Source organism: Macrotis lagotis, chromosome X, assembly GCF_037893015.1.
Source record: "Macrotis lagotis isolate mMagLag1 chromosome X, bilby.v1.9.chrom.fasta, whole genome shotgun sequence".
Classification (NCBI taxonomy): Eukaryota; Metazoa; Chordata; class Mammalia; order Peramelemorphia; family Peramelidae; genus Macrotis; species Macrotis lagotis.
In genome coordinates this window covers 88,069,362-88,096,550 of record NC_133666.1, presented here as the reverse complement: position 1 = coordinate 88,096,550, position 27,189 = coordinate 88,069,362, and the positions used below count along the sequence as shown (strand labels likewise).

Here is a 27,189-nt window from a genome sequence, read left to right as displayed (position 1 = left end):
TCTGCCCTATGAAACGTGAGGAGGTAGACTAGAACAGTACTGGCCATAAGTCAGTGAAAAAGTATTAGTTGGGAGATGTCATCATATTCCAGGTGCAGCAAGAAGGAGAATTTCACTGTATCCCAGAATTAATGGGGAAATTGTAGTAGTATAAGGCATAACAAGACTGGAAATGCAGAAAGGGCAAGTTGTGAAATGACTTGACCTCTAAAGAGAATATTTTATTACTGATATTGAAGGTCATAGGGAGGCACTGAAATGCCTTGGGGGTGGGGGTGGGGTAACATGGTAGAAATTGAAGTTTAGGAAACAATCTATTGGCCCAATAGAGGGTGAATTAGAGTGGGGAGACTTTAGGTTTTTGCTTGTTTGTTTGTTTTTTGTTTTTGCAAGGTAATGGGGTTAAGTGGCTTACCCAAGGCCACAAAGTTAGGAAATTATTAAGTGTCTGAACTCAGATTTGAACTCAGGAACTCCTGACTACAGGGCCAGTATTCTATCCACTGTGCCACCCAGCGGCCCCAGAGACTTAAGGAAGGCAGAAATACTATCTCATAACCCAAGTGTGGGGTAATGAGCCCTAGACAAGAGTTTATTGGCAAGTTTATTGAAGAGATGTCAGGAAGGTCCAATTCTTCCTTTTTTGAATGAACTTAAAGAATACTTTAAAGAATGCTTAGCAAGAATTGAACTGTTGACTGGAATTACCCATCAGAAGCTAAATATCTTTCCAAATTGAGCAGATGACAAATATTTACATTGCAAATGGAGACCTCAGAATGTCTTAGAGAATTGAAAAATAAATTTTACTGGATCTGCAACACTGTTATTATCAGTAGCTTGTCATTATAAATACTTAGTCCAGAGTGATTAAAATGGCTTTTTCCAAAACTTCTTTGCAAAAATGGACCACCTCTCTTAAGAAAAGGGGCCCCGAATCATATCAATGCTGGGCCTTATTTGCAGTTTGAAAGACTTGTTCTTCCTTCTTTCTACCCATCATTGGCCAATGACAGTCTCCTTGAGACATTCACCCCCATACCTATTCCTCCCACCCTGCTCATTATACTACTTTGGAAGTTAATTCTACCTCAATACTAAAGAGCAGAGGGGAGTGAACAGAAACCTCCTTGAGAGTGCTCAAAGTAGAAGAACATAGACTCTAGGTTAGCTCAGAACTAGATGAGGCACATCAGATCTAATCTCAGGTTTTGATCAGGATGGGTCTGTCTTTTGTTTTACATGCACATACCTGCTCATAGGCACCAATATAGACAGATCCCAGTCTTTGAAATGTAAACTAACAATCTCCCTTCACACTCTCCTGGAAATCAAACACCCCCAAATTCCTCACATTGTGAAGGAACAAATTTATTTTCTCCATCTTCTAGTCATAAAATTGAATCATAAAAATTCAAAAAATATTGTTTTTAACAGTTTACCAAGTGGTCTTAATCTCTAAGCTGCATGGATGAAAAACTTTCAACATTTAGAGACCTAGGGGAAAACTTGAAAACCACATGGGAACAGCATGAGGAATATGAGATTCCCCAAAGTCCCTTCTCCTAGAATTATCCTAAAGATATATTCTTGGGGTCTGCAGCAGATGAGTGAACTTTCTCCTACTTCTACTGAGTTACAAGAGACAGTAATTCTGTGCATTCATCCAAAGAACATTAAAAGATGAGTCATCAGCACAATATGTAAACTCCATCAAAACTAATAACAAGCAAATAATAATTCTAATAATAATAAATACTTTGCAATGTACCATGGCTTAAAAAACAATTTGCAAACATCCCAGTTGAACCCTACAATGACTCTAATTTTCTTAGCATAGTTATTATCACTCCTATTTTATAGATATGAAAAACTGAGATTCAGGGAGTTTAAATGGCTTGCCTATGCTCCCATAAGGAGTAAGCAGAACTTCAGTCCAGGTCTTGTGACTCCAATTCCAGTTGGGTCTCCATTGTGCCAGTTCACTAGTGGCAGGGCAGCTGGTGCCATTCTATTTAAATTGGTATAGTTACCATGGACATATGCAGTTTTCTTGTATTGCTTTATTTCACTTTGAATCAGTTCACAAAGATCTTTCCTTACTTCTCTGCATTTTTCATACCCATCATTTCTTTCTTTCTTTTTTTGGTAACATTTAATTATTTATTGTTGAATTTTTAAATGTATTCTCTAAATACCACTGAATGAACATTTTCCTTCAGTAAAGCACTTGTAGTTTCCTTTCAGGAGATCACGGAAGATATTTGTTTTCACCATTTAAATTAGCTCAAGGTTGCTTGACAATATTTGTTAATAGTTTAACCCAGAAGAGGGAAAACTACACATGCAGTTCTGCCAACTGGTAAGGTTGTAAATGAAACAAATATTTATCTGATGAGAAATCAAAACAAAATCAACACAATTTAATCCATTTTCCCCAAAACTCATCAATTAAAAAAGCCCATATCAGAAATGTTCTTTCTCTTAACCCAAAATAAACATGAAGTTAAACAATGATGTCCACTAATTTTTGGACTCCTTTCATGATGATTTTACATATCATGTCCTTTAAAATGATATTTGACAAGGAATGAAATCAAGCATCTTTAAATTGCTCAGTTTTAAACAGATCACTAGAAATTATTTTCAATATCACCATTAAATAAATTTCCACAACTGAAGAAGTTTCATGGAAGAACATTTCGATAAACTCTATGTTTGTCCTTCATTTTTGAAGGAGATCACAATATCAGGGAGGTGATGCCACGAAAAGCACATTAATTGGATTTGAGTTTGGGGAGTGGGTGCTGTGCTAATTCATCAGCTTCATTTACTCATCCAGAGTCATCTGGGTACAGAGGCCAGGTATGAATCAGGATGAGTGGAGACAGCCCTGGATACAAGGCAGTCAGGTTTAAGTGACTTGCCCAGGGTCACACAGCTAGTAAGTGGCAAGTGTCTGAGGGCAATGAGAACTACCATCCTCTTGAATCCAAGGCCAGTGCACTATCCACTGTACTACCTAGCTGCCCTTGTGAGACTGTAAAGTATTAATGCATATATCATTCTAATTATAATCTGTATATTGAGAACAAGAAGGATGTCAGGGCAATTAGGTGGTGTAGTGGTTAAAACACCAGCTATGGAGTCAAAAGGACCTAGGTTCATCTCCGGGATCACACACTTAATAATTGCCTAGCTGTGTGACCCTGGACAAGTGACTTAACCCCAATGACTTAAATAAAAAATAAATAAATGCATAGATAGATCCATGCACAAAATAAAACAATAATGATGCTGCAAACTTCTTGTACACATGCAACAGAAATCATAACCCAATCCACTTCTACAGATAAAATCTGTCAGGCCTACTCAATTTTTTGAGATCACTAAGTTTACTCACATTCATTCTAACTAATTTTTAGGAATAGCTTGACTTTTTTTAATTTTATTTTTTTATTCTCATTTTGTACAAATGTTTATTTTACATTAATAAAATATTCTTGTTTAAGAGTAAATGAAATACCCCCTCCCCCCATGAATATAGACTTGCTTGAGGGATAAAGTAAAGAGGAAAGAAAAAAAATTAAAATAAAAAAATAGTAATAATTGTAGGTATGGCCAGGTGGCGCAATGGACAGAGCACCAGCCCTGGAGTCATGAGCACCCAAGCCCACATCCAGCCCCGTAGATCCAACAATCACCCAGCCATGTGACATGTAAGCCACCTGATCCACACTGCCCTGCAAAAACCAAAAAGAAGAAAAAAAAGACCCAAAATAAAATAAAATAGTAATAATAGTAGAGGTGTCTGGGTGGTGGACAGAGCATTAACCCTTGAGCCAGGAGCACCCGGGTCCAAATCCGGCCTCAGAAACACAAAGATCACCCTGCTATGTGGCCCCAGGCAGGCCACCCAGCCCCATTTGCCCTGCACCCTCCCCCAAAGAATAATAATAATAAATGTGCTTCAGTCTTTGTTCCAACACCAACAACTCTGTCATGGGTGGATCACATTCTTTATGGTAGGTCTATCACAAAAGTTACTTCCATATTTTTCCAACATTGCCATTGCAGATCACAGCTTCCTCCTTTCATATTTCTCCACTACCATGTACTATATTTTCTCTCTCCTTTCACTCTGACTCTGCTGTAGGGTAGCTGAGTGGTGTAGCAGACAGATCCCTGGTCCTGGGGACAAGAGGCTCTGAGCCCCCATAGCACCCCTTAGGCCCAGAATCCACCTGCCCTATGGTGCTGGACAGGCCTTCCAATCCCAGCTCCTTGCAAGAAGTAAAAAAGAAAATATGTTATATCTGACCACTCTCCCCCTGTGGTCCATCCTCTCCTCCATTACTCACATCACCCCCCTTCCCCCTGTGCCCCCCTCCTTCTTACTCCAGATGTCTATACCCCATTGAGTATATATGCTGTTTCCTCTCCTAGCCACCTCTGATGAGAGCAAATGTTCACTCATTCCCCCGTGCCTCCCCCCTTCCATATCATTAAAATAGCTCATTGTAATAAAGAAAAATTGTCATTTTTATTATATTAGCTCTCCCTATCCATGAGCAGTTGATATTTGCCCAGTTATTTAAATCTGATTTGATTTGTGTGAGAAGCGTTTTATAATTTTTTTCAAAAGGATTCTGAGTCTGTCTTGGCAAATAGACTCCCAAATATTTTATATTGTCTGAGGATACTTTGAATGAGATTTCTCTTTCTAGCACTTCTTGCTGTTTCTTGCTAGACATATATAGAAAAGTTGAGGCTTTATGAGGGTATATTTTATAACCTGCAACTTTGCTAAAATTGCTGATTGTTTCCAGTAGTTTTTTAGATGAATTCTTGGGATTCTCTAAGTAGACTATCATGTCATCTGCAAGGAGTGAGAGTTTTGTATCTTCCTTCCCAATTCTAATTCCTTCAATTTCTTTTTCTTCTCTAATTGCTGATGAAAACATTTCTAATACAATATTGAATAGTAGTGGTGATAATGGGTACCCTTGTTTCACCCCTGATCTTATTGGGAATGCCTCTAGCCTCTCCCCATTAAATATAATGCTTTTTGATGGTTTCAAATAGATACTGCTAATTATTATAAGGAACAGTCCATTTATTCCTACACTCTCTAGTGTTTTTAATAGGAATGGATGCTGTATTTTGTCAAAAGCTTTTTCAGCATGTATTGATATGATCATATGATTTCTGATAGGTTTGTTGGTGATATAATTGAGTATACTAACAGTTTTCCTAATATTGAACCAACCCTGCATTCCTGGAATAAATCCTACTTGATCATAATGTATTATCCTAGTGATGACTTGTTGTAATCGTCTTCTTCATTTAACCTGGGCAACTTATATTTTTGTAAATATTCATCCATTTCATTTAGATTATCAAATTTATTGGCATAGAGTTGGGCAAAATAATTTCAAATTATTACTTTAATTTCCTCTTCATTGGTGGTGAGTTCACCTTTTTCATTTATGATACTAGCAATTTGGTTTTGTTCTTTCTTTTTGATAATCAAATTGACCAGAGGTTTATCAATTTTATGGGTTTTTTCATAATACCAACTTTTGGTTTTATTTATTAATACGATAGTTTTTTGCTTGCAATTTTATTAATTTCTCCTTTAATTTTTAGAATTTCTAATTTGGTATTTAATTGGGGATTTTTGATTTGTTCTTTCTCTAATTTTTTTAGTTGCATGTTTAGTTCATTGATTTCCTCTTTCTCCAATTTATTCATATAAGCATTTAGAGCTATAATATATCCCCTGAGAGTTGCTTTGAATGAATCCCATAGGTTTTGGTATGTTGTTTCATCATTATCATTATCTAAGGATAAAATGGTTAATTCTTTCTATAATTTGTTTTTTGGTCCGCTCATTTTTTAAAATGAGGTTATTCAGTTTCCAATTTGTTCTGGGTCTATATCTCCTTGGCCCAGTATTCCGTATGACTTTTATTGCATTGTGATCTGAGAAAGATGTATTCATTATTTCTGCCTTTCTGCAATTGATCATTAGGTTTTTATGTCCTAGTACATGGTCAATTTTTGTATAAGTTCCATGTACTGCAGAGAAAAAGTTATATTCCTTTCTATCCCCATTCAGTTTCCTTCATAAGTCTACCATATCTAATTTTTCTAACAATCTATTTACCTCCTTAACTTCATTCTTGTTTATTTTATGATTTGCTTTATGTAGACCTGATAAAGGGAGGTTGAGGTCTCCCACTAGAAGAGTTTTGCTGTCGATGTCTTCTTGTAGTTCTTTCACCTTCTCCTCTAAGAATTTGGGTGCTGTCCCAGTGGGTGTATATATATTTAATATTGAAATGACTTTATTGTCTATGGTACCTTTTAGGAGGATAAAGTTTACTCCCTTATCTCTTTTAAGGCTATCTATTTTTGCTGCTGCTTTGTCTGAGATAAGGATTGCTACCCTTGCTTTTTTTACTTCAGCTGATGCAAAATATATTTTGCTCCAATCCTTTACCTTTACTCTATATGTATCTCCATGCTTCAAATGAGTTTCTTGTAAGCAGCATATTGTAGGATTTTGGTTTTTAATCCACTCTGCTATTTGCTTACGTTTTAAGGGAGAGTTCATCCCATTCACAATCAAGGTTATGATTACTAATTATTTATTGCCTTCCATGCTGTCTTCCGTCTCTTTCTATTTTCCCCCTTTCCCCCCATTTATCAATATTCTGCAATATTTTGTTTCTGAATACCAACCCCTTCAGTGTGTTTGCCCTCCTATATCACCCCCTCCCATTTCTTTCCCCTTTCCATTTTTCCTTTCTTTCCTTTCTTCCTTTCCTTTCTTTTGTTATTTCCCCTTTTTCCCCCACTCCCCTTCCCTTTTTCCATCTCCCCTCCACTTTTCCCCTTTTAATACTTGAATGGTTAGATGTTTTATAAGTTAACTGAGTATGTGTAGGTTGACTTTAAGCCATGTCTGAAGAGAAGAAGATTCAGGTGTTTCTCCTCTGCTCCCTTCTTCCCTCTATTACCATAGGTTTTTTGTATCTATTAGTGTAGAGAAATTTACCCCCATTCAATCCCCTCCCTCCTCTAGTCTCTTTCCTGTCCCCCTTTTTAAGGAGGTAATGTTTTTAAGATCATTCTATCTGAGTCATAGAAAATTCTGAGTGTCTGTCCCTTCTAGTTTAGTATATTCTATCGAATAGAGTCAAAATTCCTGAGAATTATTAGTCTTTCTCCCAAGTGGGGTTAAACCCAGTTACATAGCATTAGATAGCAGTCTCATGGATAGGTCATGAATGTCCATCAATTCTGGCTAGGTGTATTCTCTCTGTTAGAGTTACCAATTCTCAAGATTTATGAGAATCTTCCCCCACCCCCGCCATGCTGGTATATAGCCAGTTTCAACTTACTGGATTGCATTTTTTCCCTTTTACCGCCCCCCTTTTGTTTTTGTTTTTTTTTTTACCTTTTCATGTGTCTCTTGAACCTCCTGTTTGATGTCCAAATTTACTGTTTAGCTCTGGTCTTTTCATCAGAAATTGTTGCAATTCTTCCAGTTCATTAAAATGTCCATCTTTTTCCCTGGAACAGAAGGCTCAACTTTGCAGGAAAGTAGATTCTTGGCTGCATTCCAAGCTCCCATGCTCTTTGAAATATCTCATTCCAGGCTCTTCAATCCCTTAATGTTGATGCAGCCAGGGGCCTACATGATCCTTACTGTGGCTCCTTGATATTTAAATTGTTTCTTTCTGGCTGCTTGCAGGATTTTTCTGTTTTATCTGATAGTTCTGCAGCTTGGCCACAACATTCCTTGGTGTTTTCATTTTAGAATCTTTTTCTGGTGGGGATCGATGTCTCTTTCAATAACTACTTTTTCCTCCGATTCCATCATATCAGGGTAGTTTTCCATCCTGTAATATTAAGTCCAGGCTTTTTTTCTCTTCAATGTTTTCAGGAACTACTATAATTTTCAGGTTGCCCCTTCTTGATCTATTCTCGAGGTCAGTGGTTTTGTTGATGAGGTATTTTACATTTGCTTCTATTTTTTCTATTTTTTTATTTTGTTTAACTGACTAATGTTGTCTCATGGAGTCATTAGTTTCTGTAGACTCCATTCTTGTTTTGGGGGAGGAGTTTTCTTCATTAACCTTTTGCAACTCCTTTTCCAATTGGTCAATTCTACTTTTGAAAGAGCTTTCCATTTGACCAATTGAGGTTTTGAGAGAATTAAATTCTTTTTTGCATTTGCCCATTTGAGGATCTGAGAGATTTATTCTCATTTTGTGTTGGTCCAATTGATGTTGTGAGGGCTTTATTCTCATTTTGTAATTGTCCAGTTGATGATCTGCAGATTTATTCTCCTTTTGTATTTGTCCAATTGTAATTTCTAAGGTTTTGTTTTCTTCTTGCAAGGTATTAATTGTGTCTCCCAAATTTTTAAGCTCCTTCCTTATTTCTTCAAGGAAGTCTTTCTGTGCTGGAGACCAGATTGTATTCTCCTCAGAGGTTCCAGGTCTCTCTTATTTTCCCTTCCAGGAATTTTTCTATGGATCTATCTTTCTGCTGACCCTTCATTTTGCTAAGACTTTGAGTTGTGGGGGCCTGGTTCACTGGGGCTTGAAATCGCTAAAGACTTTACTCCCTGAGTTCAGTTTCTCTGGCTGGCCAGTAGGAGATGTTGGTTGCTTTCTCTGGAGTGTCTGTGACCTTGGCTGAGGCCTTCTCTCTTTTCTTGAAGGGAGGGGTTGGAGCTATTGAATTCTTTTGCCTTCAGTCAATAGTGGGCTTTACCCTGGCCTGAGGTCATTCCTCAGGTGGGCTGGTTCTTCTGCTCACACACCTGGGCGTGAGGCACAAGTAGTTTGCATTTGTTTGTTTGGGAGGAGGTCTGAGTTGTAATGGGACCAGAGGAGCCCAGGATGGTGTCCACAGCTCTCCTGCACCAGAAATCTACCCCCAGCCCCATGCCCAAGCTCCAGGGAGACAGCACCAACAACAGCACCTCTGCTCCCCCGCGGACCCAAGCCCTTGTCGTCCAGCCCCACCGCTGATCCAGCATGTAAGGCTCTCGGGCCCTCAGACTCCCAGTTCCAATTCAGCTGTTAATCTGGCTGATCAGGGGCTGATCCTCCCTCTGAGCCCAGATTCACCTGCCTGAATTCAGCCAAAGATGCTTCCAGAGACAAATTCTGAGGTAGATGTTCCTTCTCCTGGCTTTTCTTTCTGGTTTTGTGGGTCAGATTTCTTTTAAGAGGTTTGTTTCATGTGATAGATGGGGAAGAGATCAGGAGACTTTAGAACTGTGCCTGTCTTCTCTCCGCCATCTTGGCTGGAAGTCCAGGATTTTCATTCTGAGGTATAAATGGATTGATTTTCTATTTTTAAAAACTTGATGCTCAATTCCTTGATCTTTTCTTTCTCTGATTTAGAAATATAAGTATTAAGAGATAGAAGTGTCCACTATATATTGCTTTGGTTGCATCTCACAAATTTTGGTATATTGTTTTATTTTTGTATCTCTCTTTTTTGTTAGGTTTTTGCAGGGCAAATGGGGTTAAGTAGCTTGCCCAAGGTCACACAGCTACATAATTATTAAGTGTCTGAGGCCAGATTTGAACTCAGGTCCTCCTGACTCCAGGGCCAGTGCTCTATCCACTGCACTACCTTGCCACACCTGTATCTCTCTTAAATGAAATTATTGCTTCACTCTCTGATTTATTCTTTGTCTCATATATTCTTTAGGAGTATATTATTTAGTTTTGAAATAATTTTTAATCTGTTTCCACAACTAGGTAATTTATCTTGCACTAGTATTTCTGTTTTTCTCCATTTGGTTATGAGGTTTAAAGCCCTAACAGATGGTCATTTTTCAAAGGTGCCATGTTCATCTTAGAATAAAATACATTTCTTTGTATTTCCATTCTGTTTTCTCAGGAAATTTATCATATCTAAGTTTTAAAATATTCTTGTTGTCTTCTTGACTTCTTTTGTATATATTTAATGTATAGATTTGTCTGTTTCTTAGAGGGGAAAGGTGGGTTCATCCATTAGTATAGTTTGTCTATTTCTTTCAATAAGTCATTTATTTTTTCCTTTAAGAAGTCAAATGCTTGGCCATTTATATAGGATTGACATTACATTATTGTCTATGGTACTTTTAAGCAAAATATAGTTTTCCTACTTATCTCTTTAAATTAGGTCTATTTGAACTTTTGCTTTGTCTGAGGTCATGATTGCTTCCCTTGACTTTTATATTTCAGTTAAGGCTCCAGAGGGAACGGAGTTGTCTGAAGCTTCACATGTTTTCACATGGCTGTACTCAGATCTAGATAGTGGAATCTGAAAGTCTTTGGTGGTCCCAAATTGATGTGATTTGGGGAGAGGATTGTTCACCAGGAAGAACCCCTGCTCCTTTGGTATTGCAACTGATGACTGTTCTTCAGGTTCCCTGATCCATTGGGATCATAAGTGATGCTATTCCTCAGGGACCCTCATCCCTTGTGACCAGAAGTGATACCTGCTCCTCAGGGTCTCTGCCTCCTTTTGACAGAAATACTCCTCTCTTCCCTTGAACTCTGAACCACAAGTCTCTATAAGCAATGGCATGGCCAAACGCCTTCCCCTCTTGTGTCTGATACTAGCACAGGGGCCCCCATTAATCTCTTTCTAACCAGCCATTAAGTCTCCTTACTGTCTCTGGTTTGAGAGCTCTCAAAGCTGAAACTACCTCTGTCTTCAAAAGTTAATTATCTAACAAATGAAATATTTTTCAGGTACAAAAATTCTAAGAAAATAAACAATGATTTCCCTTAAATCAGGTCCATTGATTCCTCAATACTTAGGGATAAATGAGGATTCAAGAGTTTATTTTTATAACAGAAAAAGAGTAACACTGATAGCCCATCTCAATGTCTCTGTGACCTTTCAGAGTTGTCTGGGGCACTAAGAGATTAGGAGACTTGACTCTGGGTCTGATGCTGGTGTGGTCCAAAGTAGGACTTGAACTCTGACCCTTCTTGACTCTGAAGGTGGCCCTCTGTCCTTACATCTCACACAATCACTCTCTTCCATCTGGACTCAATACAAGAATCCCCTTTTCCATGAGCCTATTCTGATACCCTTTCCCAGTGGCCTCACTCCCAGACTGTCTTGTCCTTTGCCTTCATTTGTTTTATTCTCTGTATACTTTCATGCATTTCCTGTCTCATAGAACAAAAGCTTCTAGTGCTTAGGAGCTGTGTCCCTAAAAGTGTTTCCATCTCCAGAATCTCACACAGGACCTGTCATGCAGGAGTTATTTAAGAAATCCATGGTGATTTTTGTATTTAGCCACCTGTCCTTCTACATGCACAGTACCTAGGAGGAACCTAATTTAAAAAAAAAAAGCCATTCCCCAAATGACAAGTATCAAAGGATGTGCAAAGGCAATTTACAGATGAGGAAATCAAAACGATCCACAGTGATATGAAAAAATGCTCTAATTCATTACTTATTAGCAAAATGCAAATCAAAGCATCTCTGACACCTCCCAGACTGGCCAATATGAACAGAAAGGACAATGATCAATGTTGGAAGAGTTGTGGGAAATCTGGCACACTATTACACTGTTGGTGGAGCTGTGAGTTCATCCAACCCTTCTGGAGAGCTATTTGGAACTATGCCCAAAGGGCAACAAAACTGTGCAAACACTTTGATCCAGCAATAACACTACTGGATCTATACCATGATGAGATTATGAAAAAGGGTAAAACCATCACTTGTACAAAAATATTCATAGCAGCCCTGTTTGTGGAAATCAAGTAAATGCCCTTCAATTGGGGAAAGGCTTAACAAACTGTGGGATATGTATGTCATGGAACGCTATTGTTCTATTAGAAACCAGGAATGATGGAAAATCAAGGAAGCCTGGAGGGATTTGCATGAACTGATGCTGAGCCAGGTTAGCAGAACCAGAGGAACATTGTATACCCTAACAGTAACATGGGGGTGATGACTAACCTTGATGGACTTGCTCATTCCATCAATGCAACAATCAGGGACAATTTGGGACTATCTGTGATGGAGAATACCATCTGTATCCAGATAAAGAATTGTGGAGTTTGAACAAAGACCAAGGACTATTACCTTTAATTTAGAAAAAAAACTCATTCTTATTATGTCATCTTGCTATTTCTTGTACTTTATTTTTCTTCCTTAAGGATATGATTTCTTATCACATTCAATTTGGATCAATGTATACAATGGAAACAATGTAAAGACTAGAAAATTGTGTTCTTTGGGGGGTGGGGGAGGGAAGCAAGATTAGGGGGAAAATTGTAAAACTCAAAATAAATAAAATCTTTAAAAATAAATACATGTAGGGGTGGCTAGGTGGCGTAGTGGATAAAACACCGGCCTTGGAGTCAGGAGTAACTGGGTTCAAATCTGGTCTCAGACACTTAATTACCTAGCTGTGTGGCCTTGGGCAAGCCACTTAACCCCATTTGCCTTGCAAAAACCTAAAAATAAATAAATAAATAAATGAATGAATGAATGAATGAATGAATAAATAAATAAATACATGTTGACTGCTGCATTTAGCCACCTATCCTTCTATGTGCACAGCATCTAGGAGGAGCCTAATATATAGGTTGATGAATTGATGAATGATTTAGTGAGCTGTAGGCCTATGCTAGAGTGATTAGTAATGATTATGATTTTATCTTTTATTTATGTCTCATTGAACATTGTCAACAGTTGTCACTTTTTTACTTTATCATATCTAATTGATTTATCCATTTAGATTGATATGTGATATGAGGTGTTGCTCTCCTACTTTCTGCAGCACTCTGTTCTAATTATGCCATCTGGTTTTTATCCACTCCAGGGTTTGCTTTGTGAAAAGGCAGCATTGGGCAAACCTCTCAGGACAGCAACATTGACCATAATGTGATATCACCCACATACCTGTCTTCAAGGGGAGAAGGGAAGAGGACTCGGGTCAAATGCTGGTGAAGGGAGGGAAGCAAGGGATGGTGTAAAGACATGTTGGATCTAGGGACAGAGAAGAGAGAGCAGGAGGAAGATTTAGGTGGGCGTTGGGGCTGGCCTCATGATGACCTGGACAGAATCAAGAAGAACGTGAGAGGGACAGGTACATATAGACTGGATATGACCAGAGCCAAGAGAGTACAGGCCATATGTGGAATGAAGAAAGACACAGGATAGCCAATCACAGATGGACAGAAGACAGACATATGGATGCCAGACGTGATAAATGAGCAGAATAGGCAATACTCTCCTCTCTCAGCACTGGAGGTCTCAGCCCATGTCCTGATACTGAGTCAGCAGATGTGGAAGGAATCACTCTGAATATCCAAAACTGCTTTCTTTTCTCCTTTCCACCCCCATAATACCCTTCATATTCTTGACCAAATTTAAACATTTATGGTACCCCCATGTATCCCTTCCTCTTCCTCTCCTCCTCCCTGACAACCATGCCATGTGACAAAGTGTATTTTTTTTTGTTTTAGGAGGGAGAGAAAGTCAACCCAGCTATATAATACACAGAAGAAAAAATATTTGTGGAGAGAAACTTTCGAAAACACCCAGATTACTACCAGTTTACTCTCTGTGGAAGCACATTTAATCTCAGAACAGAGGAAAAGACACTGGATGTAGATAGTATCCCAAAGAATCCTTTACATTCTGCAGCATCACTTTCTCTTGAAGCAGTTTCTGTCTCTGAATGTGGAGGGGATAACTCTCATTCCTACACAATTGCCTTCTGTCAAAACAGCTCTCTGAACACTCAGAGGAAAAGATATTGTGGTAGAAGACACTTTCTGAGAACATTCCAGTGGAAGAAGGAACCTGTGAATCCTTCTGGGGAAAGAAGCCAAGCTTTGAGAGATATGGGGGGGGGGGGGCTCCAGTCTGTCCAGTGCATTCTGAGACCACCCCGTTGCTTCTCTTAATAAAGGTTGGTTTCTTTGTCCAGAAAAGCTTCTCAGATTCTTTCCTATACCACTTACTACAGGTTTGATCCATGTGAAAACACATCTAGCATCCCAACACTCAGCAGGCAAGATGTTTGTGGCTGGAACCACACACTCGAAGAACATTCCAATTACTACAGTCCTGTTCTCTACAGAAAGACATCAAAAAGGAAAACAAAAGATATTCCAATAATTGAGGCCTTTGAAGCATTCCTGATGAAAAGACAAGAGCAGACAATGTGATTTGCAAATACAAGATCCAAAAGAAGCATTAAAAGCTAAATATGAAAGAGAAATCCTATGGAACTCAATAAGGTTATACTGTATACTTTCTTATAACAGAAAATGAATTACATATTTTCCAAGAATTTTTATTATTATTAGAGTAGGTAGAACATTTTTTTATAGAAAGAGGGCTTGGGAATGAGCCACAAAGGTAGGGATGACCTAAAATTAATGAATAGGTGTGAAACAGGGATGCTCTAGGAGAAGGTAGAAGGGAGGAAAAGAGTGGGAAATTGCTCTCACATAAAATAGGTGAGCAAGTAAGAACTTTTATAGGGGAGTGGAACATGGGAGAGGAGGGTCATGGTCAAACCTCACACACCTAAGTTGATACAAAAAAGGTAAATAGATACTGACTCATTTGGTCTTCAAAATCTATCTTATCCTATAGGTAAATAGAAGTAGAGGATGATACAAAATAAAAGTGGTGAAAAGAGGGTGATAAAACCGATAAAATCATACATGATTTGCTCTCCTTCTGACATAGGATATAAAAATTCTGAAAAGATTCCAGGGGAGATGAACTTACACTTGTATGTTCATGTGACAGGGGAAAATAAGCACTAGTCCTGGAAAAATGTGGACAAAGATCTGAGTCTGCAGTCAGGAAGACCTGAGTTCAAATCCAGCTTCAAGCAAGATCTGGTCAGTGTGACCCTGGGTAAGTCACAGCTTTTATCATCCCCAGTTTCCTCATCTGTAAAGTGAGGATAATAATAACCCTCATCTTCCAATGTTTTGGAAGCATCAAATGAGAAAGTATTTGTAAGATACTTTGAGAACCTTGAAATACTACATCTTATTGTACAAACATAATAATGTTTATTATTAATACTAACTATATCCTCACTAATTAACAACTCAATCAATTCGCTATCTACTAAGCTACAGATATAAGGCAAAAGTCTATCTCTAATTTGTTTTATTTGGCTCTGGAGATCAGTGTGGTAGAACAAGCAACAATATACTGGAAAAAATCCAAGGTTTTAAGACTGAAATCCTGGTTTCAATTGATGTTGTCCAATTGTGTGATGCCATTTAGAGTTTTCTTGGCAGGTGCTAGAGTGGTTTTGCCATTTCCTCCTTCAGTTCATTTTACTTATGAGAAAACTGAGGCAAACAGGGTTAAGTGACTTGTTCAAAGTCACACAACTAATAAGTGGCCGAGGTTAGATTTGAAGAGAGAAAGGGAGGGCAAAGGGGAGGAAGGAATGAAAGAAATCAACATTTACTGCTTCTTGTCTAGCTGAGTTTATCTGAAATCTTGCATGGATTACAAAAATGATCCACCCCCTTCTCCAAATTTACATAAATCATTAAAAATAAAATAACTTAAGTACACATGACAGAGGTGAGGTGGTCCCTTCCATAAGACTAAAACTAGCTTACTAGACTCTATATTCAGTGTTGGGGAACACAAAATGAAGTAAAAAGAAAGTGGTTCCCTGCTTCTGGGGTTTACATTTTAAAGAGGGTAAAAACTAAGACACATAAGTGAGTGAGGAAGGGAAGGGATGGACATTGAAGTCCAGAAAGTGCTGTAATGGGAATGAAGATTTTTTTTCCAAGTAAGATTCCTATGAGTCCATAAGAAGAATTAATCCTAAAGGGGAGCTGCTGCTGCCTAAAAGAAGATGTCATAGGCTCAGTGTTTCAGGGTACCTTAGAAGTCATACTGGCCATTTCCTACCCCAAAAGACATCTTTTCTAATAAAAACAACAATTCACATTTAGAGTGCTTTAAAGTTTGCAATGTGCGTTATATATCTCATGCGATACTTCCAATAACCCTAGGAGGAAAGTATTATTCTCATTTAAAGAGGAGGAAACTGAGGCAAGCAGAGGTTAAATGACTTGCTTAAAATCATACTCAGGTTTTCTAAGTGGGTTCAATACTTTATCCACCAGGCTATCAAAGTGACTCTACTTGAAAAGCTACAGTAAGGGTCAATTCCATTTTCAACCGACTCAAATTAGGAGGACATTTTTCTCTTTATGAAGTAGAAATTTGACTTTCTAACACTTCCACCTCTATCCCCAAGATCCCTGCTTCTGGGGCCAATGAAGAACATATTTAGTCCCTTTTCCCCCCTCATAGTTTTTCAAACACAATTGTTATATCCTCCCATAAATCATGTTTTCTTTACGTAAAACAGTTGATCTTCATATGGCATGGGTTTTATTCAGTTCTCTCACTGTCTCTCCTCTCCTCTAGACCCTCTGCAATTTGTCAATATTTTTCTTGAAATGTGATACCTAGAACAATACTTAAAATGCAATTCCCAGAACAGTACTAAAAAACAAGATTTTTTCCCCTTTATTTGGGTTCTCAATGCATGGACAATCTTTGGAACACAGAAGGTATTAAATAAGTGCTTATCAAGAATTTAAATATAAACTGACTATTTAAACCCAACAGAAAGAATATCTTCAAAACAATTAGATTTGTCCATCAGCTGAATGGGCTCCTTTGGAAGGTAATGAATTCTCTATCTCTGGAGACTTTCAGGAAAAGACTGGACCTCTGAAGTCTTCCTACTCTTAGCTGATAATTCTATGATATTCATTTGAAGATGCCATCTTATCTGGAGACATTCAGTGCCTTCACTCTGTGATTATCCATAATTTATCTTGTTTATATCTTGCTTGTTCATGGATGACTGCATGTTGTCTCCCTTATGAAACTGGGAGCTTCTTGAAAGTGGGGAGGTTTCTTTAGATCCCTACTGCTGAACATAGTTCCAGGCAGCTTGTAGGAAGTTAATAAATGTTAGTTGACTAATTCACCCCCAAGTTACTTAAAGAGAAAGAGTTTTCTTACTCCATTGATGTATTAAATCACTGCTTCTGTTTCCAGGGAGAAAATTAATGAGAAAAGAAAAAGAAATAAATTGAAGATCTGCATTCTGGGAAGATTACTTGCCCTATCCTGTGTGTATACTTGGGAGACAAATGCTCACATGGCTATAATAGAAGCAAGGATCACCATCTCAGAGATTCTTGGATCAGAGGCATGGATATGCTAAGGGTATCCAGACAGTCCTTGGAAAGTGGCCTACACTTTCCCCCTCCTTTATTTGTGGGCTTCTCAGGGGAAAGGCCAGGGAAATACTGCCATCCTGTCATTGAAGATAGAGAGGAGTCTGCTTCTTGTCTTGCTGAGTTTATCTGAAATCTGGCATGAATTATAAAAATGATCTACTCCTTCCCCAAATTTACATAAATCAGTAAAAGTAAAATAACATTAGTCCATGTGACAGAGGTGAGGTGATGCCACCTAGTCCCTTCCACGAGACTAAAACTTCATATTATAAATTAGGATTCTTGGAATGATTAAAATAGAATCTAAATCCTGGAATGAAAAACACAGTAGATTGGCAGCTGGGGCTATAATTTGGAATTGTCTTGAAATGAAATGATAATAACTCTGAATTACTTCAGTATGTATATGAATGATAGGATCAGAGAGCAAGGGTGGGAAGGGACTGCAGAAGTAGGAAAATACAACACTTTGATTTTACAAATAAGGAAACTGAGGACCAGGGAGGTGAAGTCATATAGGTAGTAAGCATCAGATTAGGATCTGAACCTATTTGCATTAGTATGTACTTGCAAATGTCTAAAAATTGACTCTCATTTATTTATGTGTTGTGTGTGTTTATAGACATATATATATATGCATTTTAACATGCTCACAAAACACTTTTATGTTTAATATATATTGCTTTCTCCATCATTTTCTTAGGTCTTCTGAACCAACAAAAAAAATTGAGTTATGATTTGTAGCATTTGCTGAAATCTTTATCACTGTCACTCATAAGTCATTAAACGCTGCTTCCAGCATACTCCAGCATTTATCCATAATACTCATGCACAGTGAGATGACCAGTGTCTCATGACATTCACCTATCTTCACTTGCTCAGTGAAATGCAACCTATATATTTTCCAAGTATAACAAACACAAAATTACTGGACAATGATTTAGTTCTCTGTGTGAAATTTTTTTAAAAAAATGTGCATTGTCTGCCATCCTGAGGTCCTAGGGTACATATAAACTTTTCAAAAGCAAGAGATAATGCTCCAGCTTCTAAGACTACATGGGTGAAAAGCTTGCCAGAACTGGAATGGGGTGGGAGGAGTGAAGATGATAGCTACAATCACAATGGCATAACCAGTAAAGGGAGAAAAGAGGAGGAGGCAAGTCCCTAGTCTTGTAAAAGACATCATTATGGAAACTAGATATGAAAAAGTAGTGGATAACCAAGTGGAGGGCATTTAATATGCAGTCTAAGGTAAGATCTAGAGAAAGGTAGCATGTCGTGGTAGGCTATTCTGAGGCCTTAAAGTCAGAAGGATGTAGTATCAAGTATAGTAGGTAACACTTTGCATTGGTCGAATTTTTTCAGTGGAAGCTCCCCATATTGATGAAATCATAGGACCAGTTGAAAAAAATTATTGTGGATCTGGTAGTGATTTAGAAACTTACCCACTGGCATTCTGTGGCCATAGAAATCAGAGCAAAGTTAGAACTGGGAATGGTATTCCAATGAGCAGAGGAAGGAATTCCTGTGTTCCTTTAACCTCTGTGTTCTCAGAGGGGTTTGGTCAACTCAATCACATGTCTGGCGGGCATGTCTCATGTCTCTGCTCCTGGGAGAGTGACCTCCTGGAATGCTACTGGTCATGCCAAGTCAGGGTATGGGAGCAGTCAGTATGGAGAAGAGGACAGGGACAAATCATTGGGAGAAGATGCAGGGGCAAAAAGAAGTATTCTCAGACTTTTCTGAGTCCTCTGTGATTGAGATACTTAATCAAGGGTCTTCTTCTTTCTACAAGTGTCGGGGATCGGCCCTGACCGCCTGAGTGGATAGGACCTCCCCGAGAGTGAGGTCAGGCCAATCTAAAGAAGACACGGTTCCTTAAGGGGAGCAGTGGCTTCACCTGGTTGGCCTGTGTCCATTGCTCCAATCGGGTGGTAGGTTCTGCCCTCGGGGCGGATCGGGGTGGCAGCCCAGAACGAACTCCCTATATTAGCCATCACCCTGAGCTATTCGGGGGATCCCTCTGCACCTAATAAAACATATGCCTCCTGAAGAAGTGTCTGCCTGAGTCCCTCCTCGCTGATCCCCGGGGGAGGGAAAACACCAGGGACGCCTGAAGCAGTGCCCACTGAGGAGCTCACTCGGGAGTCCGGGGAAGAAGACCCCGGACAGAACTGGCCCCCGAACAGGGACACCCGAAGACCCCGCCGAGTGAGGTAAGCCTGTTTAAGTAAAAACAGAAGAGGCAGACACCCTAGGTCCACAGGACACCTAGAGGGAGTAAAGATGGGCAAAGGAATGTCTAAGCATTTACAGCCAGAGGATTCAGGAGTATTAGCATGTCAAGTACATGCACTAGTAAAGACTCATGGTATAAGAGTCCGTATAAAAGAATGTAAGGATTGGGTGGAAAAAATATTGGTTGTCTCTCCTTGGGTCTCCCACACCGGCATTGACCCTCAGAAGTGGAGAGTGGTAGGAACTCAAATGTCCTCTTACAACACAGAAAAACCTGGCTTTCTAACGGACACAGACTTTGTAATTTACTCTGTGGTGGCCGCGGCCCTTGACCCGCAGCCCCCACAAGGAGCCGTGTCCGGAGAAACACAAACAGGACCCTCATTACTGGGGGAACCTGAATGGCCCCCGCCCCCAGATGAGGGGCTTGATGACCGGAGGGAACCAGCCCCCAAATACCCTTGGGAAGAACTGGCTGCTGCGAGTCGATCGCCTGCCCCGGTAAAAAGTGATAGTAAGATTTTAGAACAAAAGGGCAAACATACAGAATGGCAAGGGATCTGCGGACAGGGTGCAGATGGCTGGAGCCACGTGCTGATAACAGGAAAGGAAGGGTCTGGGGCGACCGTCCCCAGACAGGCACCCCGCCGGACTCGTTTACAGCAGGCCATTCATAAGGCTTTGGAGGATGGGGAGGAAGTAGAGGAAGAAGACCTAGACTATCTTACCTCCTCAGCAGCTGCTTACCCAGTATTTGTGCAAAGAGAAAACGGCCAACAGGTTAGAGTTCGCCGCCCAATACCGTACAAATTTATCAAAGATCTCAGAGAGGCAGTCCATAATTATGGGCCAGGATCTGCCTATGTAAAACGGCTCATAAGTTCTAACACTCAGACTGCCGCCTGGCTCCCCATGGATTGGGATGAAACTTTACAAACGGTGTTAGAGTCATCACGTTACACCGCCTGGGCTGCCTACTGGCGCAGAGAGGCCAGGCTACAGGCTGAGATCATAGACCCAAATAATTCTGATTTAGTCACTAATCAACTCACTGGATGTGGCCAATTTAACACGGTGGAGGCTCAATTACAACTTTCAGAACCCATTGTCAGGGCAGTGCAGATAGCAGGACTGAATGCCCTGAACAAACTGGCTCGAGCAGCCTGGACTCCCCTGCAGCAGCTGAAACAAAGAGCCAAGGAGTCTGCTGTAGATTTTATCAGCAGAGTGCAGACCACTGTGGAAGGGAAATTCGGGACAGGAAATGCAGCACAGCCGCTAATCATTCAGTTGATAAAGGGAGGGCTAACTCATTCAAAAGGCTTGCTAGCTACTCTGCCTGCTGACCCCTCCTTAGAGGATATAATTGATAAGGCCCTAGACGAGGAACCCCCCCCGGATCCTCTCCAAACCTCTATTAACCTCCTCGTTAATGCTTTACAAACCACAAGCTTGGTGCCTAGATCAAAGGGTAAAGGAAACTGTTTTCGCTGCGGGAAGGCCGGTCACTTTCAAGCTGAGTGCCGTAATTCCCAGAAGAGTGCAATGAAGTGCTTTGTCTGTGGTAAACCTGGTCATATAGCAAAGCATTGTAGACAGAAAAATAAGAACCAGAAGTATAGTAATGATGGGCCACAGGGAAACGGGAAGAGGGGTCGGGAAGCCGAGGGCCCGACCCCAGGGCTGACCTATTAAATCCCTCGGTTACTATTCCCCTCTCAGAGAGCACAGAATTGAGCCCATGGACTACGACTACTGTTAAAGCCTCCCCTAGGGACTTCCACCGTTTAGTGATTGGAACTGCTCTCGCTCCCCAGGTCATTGTCCACACACAGCTCCTAAGCCCAGGCCAGACTTCTATAACTGTTACAAATCCCCACCATTACCCGATAGAACTAAAAGGCGGTGAGCCTGTTGCTCTTGCTATTTCCCTCCCCTGGATAGATAAGGATTGGAGAGAGTGTACCAATGAGGACACATTTGTGGCCTGGACACAGGCTATATCAGCCCACCGTCCCACTTTACCACTTATAGTGGAGGGAAGAGAGATTGTAGGTTTAATTGATACAGGTGCTGATGTCTCGGTCATATCCACAAAAGATTGGCAGCCCTGTTGGGAACTTTCAAAAACTCCCCAAGACATCACGGGAGTTTCAGGAGGAACTTTGGCGAAAAAGTCTCTAAGATTTCTAAAATGGAAAAGTGATGATATAGCAGGGATTTTCCGCCCTTTGGTACTTACTATTCCTATGTCCCTATGGGGGAGGGATGTTTTGCAAACTTTGGGCTTGTCTCTGACTACAGACACAGCTTTAAACCACTAGGGGTCACTGGAGGGCCGCAACCCATACCACTGACGTGGAGATCCGACAAACCGGTTTGGGTAGATCAGTGGCCCCTCACAAAAGAGAAATTACAGGCCCTTGCTAACATAGTACAAGGACTTTTATCGGCTGGACAAGTAGAGCCATCCACCAGCCCATGGAATTCCCCAGTTTTTGTAATCAAAAAGAAAAGTGGGAAATGGAGAATGTTAGTAGATCGAAGAAAAGTAAATGCCACTCTACAACCTATGGGTACCACCCAGCCTGGGTTGCCTTCTCCAGTTGCCATTCCAAAGACTTGGCCCATAACTGTTATAGATATAAAGGATTGTTTTTATAGTATACCCCTTAACCCTGTAGATAGACAACGCTTTGCCTTTAGTGTACCTGCTGTAAATTATCAAGAACCTGCTCAGCGTTTTCAGTTTAAAGTCCTTCCCCAAGGCATGGCAAACAGTCCCACTCTATGTCAGGTTTATGTTGCACAGATTTTGATGCCCATTAGGCGAGAACACTCGGGAGCCATTATTATTCATTATATGGATGACATATTAATTTCTGCATCCCACCGGACTGATGTCTCGCTTATTTTACAAAAGATTACCTCAGCCCTAGCAGCATATGGGTTACAAGTTGCCCCTGAAAAGATACAAACAGAACCTCCCTACACATATTTAGGACATCAGGTATACAAGGATTTAGTGAAGAAATCTCCTAAGATTGATACAGCTCAAGTTTCTACATTAAATGACTTTCAGAAATTAATTGGTTCAATCCAATGGCTGAGGAATGTAGTTCCTATTTCCAATGATATGATGTATCCATTGTATAATATTTTAAAAGGCTCATCTGATTTGAACTCGCCTCGTACATGGACCCCTGCAGCCATAAAAGCTGTTACTCAGATACAGGACTTAGCATCCACATCAATTGTTGCCCGATTAGATCCAGCCGCTCCAGTTTATGTAACTCTGGTGTGTCATCCTTCATTGGGTAAGGCCGGAATAGTGTTCCAAGTTACAGGTCCTTTACAATGGGTACATTCATCTAAATCCATGAAGTCTATACCCTCCAAGTTTGAAGTGGATGCACAACTCCTTTTGAAAGCAGCGGAAGCTGCAATCACTATTTTTGGTACCATTCCTATGTTACTGCTCCAAGAGGATCCTGCAATACTTACTCATCTAGCACAGAACTCAGAAGAGTGGGCCATGTTATTGTCTATTTATCCCACTTCTCAGGGTCATCCACCTCCCTCATTATGAGGATGGTTGCAACTCCCTTTGAAGTATCCCTCCAACCCTGTAGTTCCTCAGCCAGTACAGGGAGTCAATGTTTTTACGGATGCTACCAAACACCATAGAGCATCTATTTATATTCCAGACAAGAAGATATTGAAGGTGCTACAAACCCCATATACCTCAGCTCAAAAGAATGAATTGCAGGCCATTGTGATAGCCTTAGAACTGTGTGCTTATGAGCCTTTTAACTTAATCACTGATAGCTATTACTGCTTTGTCTTATTGCAACAGCTAGCTCTAGCAGATCTTTCTTTGTCCAATTCTGCAGTCATAGATCTTTTACACCAAGCACAACGGTCTCTCCTACACCGCTCTGACCCCCTCTATGTCTTACATGTCAGATCTCATGTGTCCACTTCTGACCCAATATACTCAGGGAATGCCATAGCTGACTCGGCTCTCCTTGACCCTGATATCAAAAGTGAGATAGTCATGTATGCAGATCCTTCTATTGTTCATGACACATTTCATCTCCCAGCAAAAACACTTGCACGGCTTTATGGTCTTCCTAAGGAAGAGGCACGTCGCATTGTCCGACAATGCAGGCATTGTGTCCCTTTCCGCCCTGCCCCGCTTGTACATGCCACCAACCCCCGGGGCTTGGCCCCTAATGACATTTGGCAGATGGATGTCACCCACTTTCAGGCCAGCCTGATTCATGTCACTGTGGACACTTTTTCTAACTTTATTATGGCCACTTTGCAGCCTGGTGAGGCTGTACGCCATGTGATAGCTCATTGCCTTCACTGCTTTGCCACCCATGGGATACCTCGGTTGTTAAAAACCGACAACGGCCCGGCCTATACCTCCTCTGCTTTTGCTCGCTTCTGCCACCAATTCGGTGTCACTCATGTTACCGGTATCCCTTACAACCCCACCGGTCAAGCCATCGTGGAGCGTGCCAATCAATCCTTGAAGCGCACTCTCATTAAACAAAAAGGGGGAGTGCGTGGTAGGCTCACTGCAGCCCAGGTAGCAACAGCAGTATTCACTAGGAATTATTTGATTGATAATGAACAAGGCATCACCCCTGCCATGAAACAGATGCTGTCAACATCAACACAGACACAAAAACATGAACAACAAACACAAAAACATGATGAACAACAAACACAAAAACATGATAAAAAAGCACACTTGCAAAGTCCGACCACAGTTTGGTGGAGAGATGAGGAGGGTCGTTGGCACGGCCCTGCACAGGTTAAGGTGTGGGGAAAGGGATTCTTATGTCTCCAAACAGGTGAGGGAACACGCTGGGTGCCCGTCAAATGGACCAGGGCCTATGAAGAGACGAAGGAAAAGATATCGGAGCAGAAGAAGGCAACGACCTAGCAGGACACGAAGAATTATGAAGACACAAGCTCCTGTATGGCTAAGTATCGTGGGTTTGCTATGTGGATTGCAACCCGCCACCCCTCTTCCTTGGGGCAAGGGTGGGAAGTGGTACAATCTGACCTCTCCTATACGGAGGGCTGCTGATGAACGAGGAGAGACATATTGGGCTGTTGCGAGGGGAGTACCGTCCCTTCGTATAATGGGATGGGGGAGCCAGACAGTGCCATTAAAGTTGCATGGCAACGCCACCGTTGTGCTGGGCTTACATGAACACGGTACATTACCTATACCGATGGAAAGACCATTAAAGAAGCCCCTCACCCTGCTCTCCATTACCACGCCTATTTGTGTAGTAGCCTGTCCTCCACACGGGCTATGGCCGGGTGGGAACACCTCTTCTTCCCCAGATAACGGAACCTCTGTTAAGAACCATTGTATACCCTTAGAGCCATACAACAGCACAGAAACTCCGAGGCCGATTCCGGACCTGAACAACCATACTGCTGCGGTTAATCTTTCATTCATGGCCATTGAGCAGCACCCTCCGGAGAATTCTAATTCCATAGTGCCTTTACATTCCCTACCACCCTGCCCAGTAGGCCACCGTTGGCAAGTATTCATACCTACGGTACCCTGCTCCACGGGCATCCCAAGACTAGGACCACTTGGGCTACCTAACAACACTGAGTTATGGTTTTGGGATGGACAGCAGAACCACACCACGTACACCATGAGACCCTCTCCCACTCCTGTTGCCTTACCGTATGGACAGATGCATCCCGACCTCTGGAAAATAGGAGCGGCCTTAGGGGGAGTGAACGCCTCTTTTCGCCTGTGGCCATGCCCTCGTAATGACGATGCCTGTCATGACTTTTCATTCCAACAATGGTATAATGTGTTTAAGACTCTTAACAGCTCTTGCCATCAAACCAAGGATGGCACAGACAGCTTGTGCTACCGGCTGAGCACCACCGCGCACACCCCTCCGGACGCTCTCTTCCTTCTTTGTCCCCCTGCTAACCTGACTATTCAACTAAAGGGGGAGTCCGCTGGTTTACCCCTTTTTAATATCACTTGTACTGACCCGATTTTTACAAATGTTTTACGGTATAATCATACTGGGTATGCTGTGTTCCTAGCTGTATCCCCTCCCTACCAACTCCTACCTGTCAAAGCAGAAGATTTTGCGTTGTCCCCCGCTGATTCTTTGGTGAAAAAATTGTACCGTGCAGTGTTGGGGAAAAAGTTGTTACGTACCAGGAGGGATGGGATCGGGGATGCTTTGAGTTTGGTGAACTTGGCTGTTGAGATGTATGAGGAATGGCAGATCCAGGAACTAGAAAGTGAGGTGACTATGTTAGCTTCTACTATCCAAACATTCATAACAAACCAGGTCTCCCTCTGGCATTACCAGCAACATGTTGACTCCCTTCTACAGAAGCAAATAGGAGCATTGGAAACAACAGTCCTCTGGTTAGGGGATAGACTGGCCCTTATGGCAGGGTACATGAAACTTCAATGCCATTATAAGTATCAGCCTCTCTGTGTGCTTAATTTGCCTGTAAAATATGTCACAGTTCCCATCGGACTGGGGTAGAGTTAAACAGGCATTACAGGGGGCAATGTTAGCCTACAACACCTCCAATGACATCCGCCAATTAGATATGCTGATAGCCCAGCTCAACAACATTTCCTCCCATTTCAGAGCTGAGTGGGATGATCAAGAAGACTCCTTTCTAAAATGGTTTACCAGTGCCCTCCACCTGAGATGGTTGTTTTCCTTCTTGCCGGCTGTAGGAATGTTTATTGTGATTTGTCTTTTTTTCCCATGTATCCTGAAACTATTGCTCTTCATCTTTTCTCGTTCTCTGGAGGCATTGAAAGCAGACCTTCTAGGCCCACGCCATCGCCGGGCTCGGGCAGCCCCTGTGTGATTACTGACCGAACCGAGCCAGGGTGCTCTGCCCCCCCCCCATAAGCAGGTGGGGCGCTAATTGTGTTAAACAAAAAGGGGGAGTTTGTCGGGGGTCGGCCCTGACCGCCTGAGTGGATAGGACCTCCCCGAGAGTGAGGTCAGGCCAATCTAAAGAAGACACGGTTCCTTAAGGGGAGCAGTGGCTTCACCTGGTTGGCCTGTGTCCATTGCTCCAATCGGGTGGTAGGTTCTGCCCTCGGGGCGGATCGGGGTGGCAGCCCAGAACGAACTCCCTATATTAGCCATCACCCTGAGCTATTCGGGGGATCCCTCTGCACCTAATAAAACATATGCCTCCTGAAGAAGTGTCTGCCTGAGTCCCTCCTCGCTGATCTCCGGGGGAGGGAAAACACCAGGGACGCCTGAAGCAGTGCCCACTGAGGAGCTCACTCGGGAGTCCGGGGAAGAAGACCCCGGACATACAAGGACAAAGACCAAAACTGAGACCTTGGTCTCCAGCCCTCTAATGAAGAGGGCAATTTGGGAAAGAGGACAAAAGATAGGATGGCATGTCTAGTTTAGACTGATAAGATGTAAGATCAAATGAAATAGTGTTATATGAATACTTACTACTATTATTTACACACAGGTTGTGTTCATTCTAAGAATTAGTATAGCTCAAGAAAAGAAAGGAGGAAAGAAGGGAGAGAGGAAAAAAGAAAGAAAGAAGGAAGGAAATAGATATTTGTATATAATATTTTATTTTTTCCAAT

The 27,189-nt window shown here is 41.2% G+C and overlaps 1 protein-coding gene and 1 long non-coding RNA gene across 6 annotated transcripts in view; both read left to right on the top strand.

Annotated features, from left to right (window-relative positions):
• Window positions 1-13,564, top strand: part of LOC141496921 (uncharacterized) — a 1,073,688-nt gene extending 1,060,124 nt beyond the window's left edge. For all 4 annotated transcript variants that reach the window (XR_012471194.1, XR_012471195.1, XR_012471196.1 and 1 more), the window contains one exon: window positions 13,512-13,564. This is a non-coding gene — a long non-coding RNA (uncharacterized LOC141496921). The remainder of the gene's footprint in view (window positions 1-13,511) is intronic.
• A 5,552-nt stretch (window positions 13,565-19,116) lies between these two features.
• LOC141498819 (uncharacterized) lies at window positions 19,117-26,894 on the top strand. Of its 2 annotated transcripts, none has more exons than XM_074201906.1 (2): window positions 19,117-19,519; window positions 24,407-26,894. In XM_074201906.1, the coding sequence occupies exon 2, from the start codon at window positions 24,449-24,451 to the stop codon at window positions 26,096-26,098; it is 1,650 nt and encodes a 549-aa protein (XP_074058007.1). In that variant the 5' UTR covers window positions 19,117-19,519; window positions 24,407-24,448; the 3' UTR covers window positions 26,099-26,894. The 2 variants fall into 2 exon arrangements, with proteins under 2 accessions (XP_074058007.1, XP_074058008.1); XM_074201907.1 differs by having other exon boundaries at window positions 24,385-26,894.
• The last annotated feature ends 295 nt before the right edge of the window (window positions 26,895-27,189 follow it).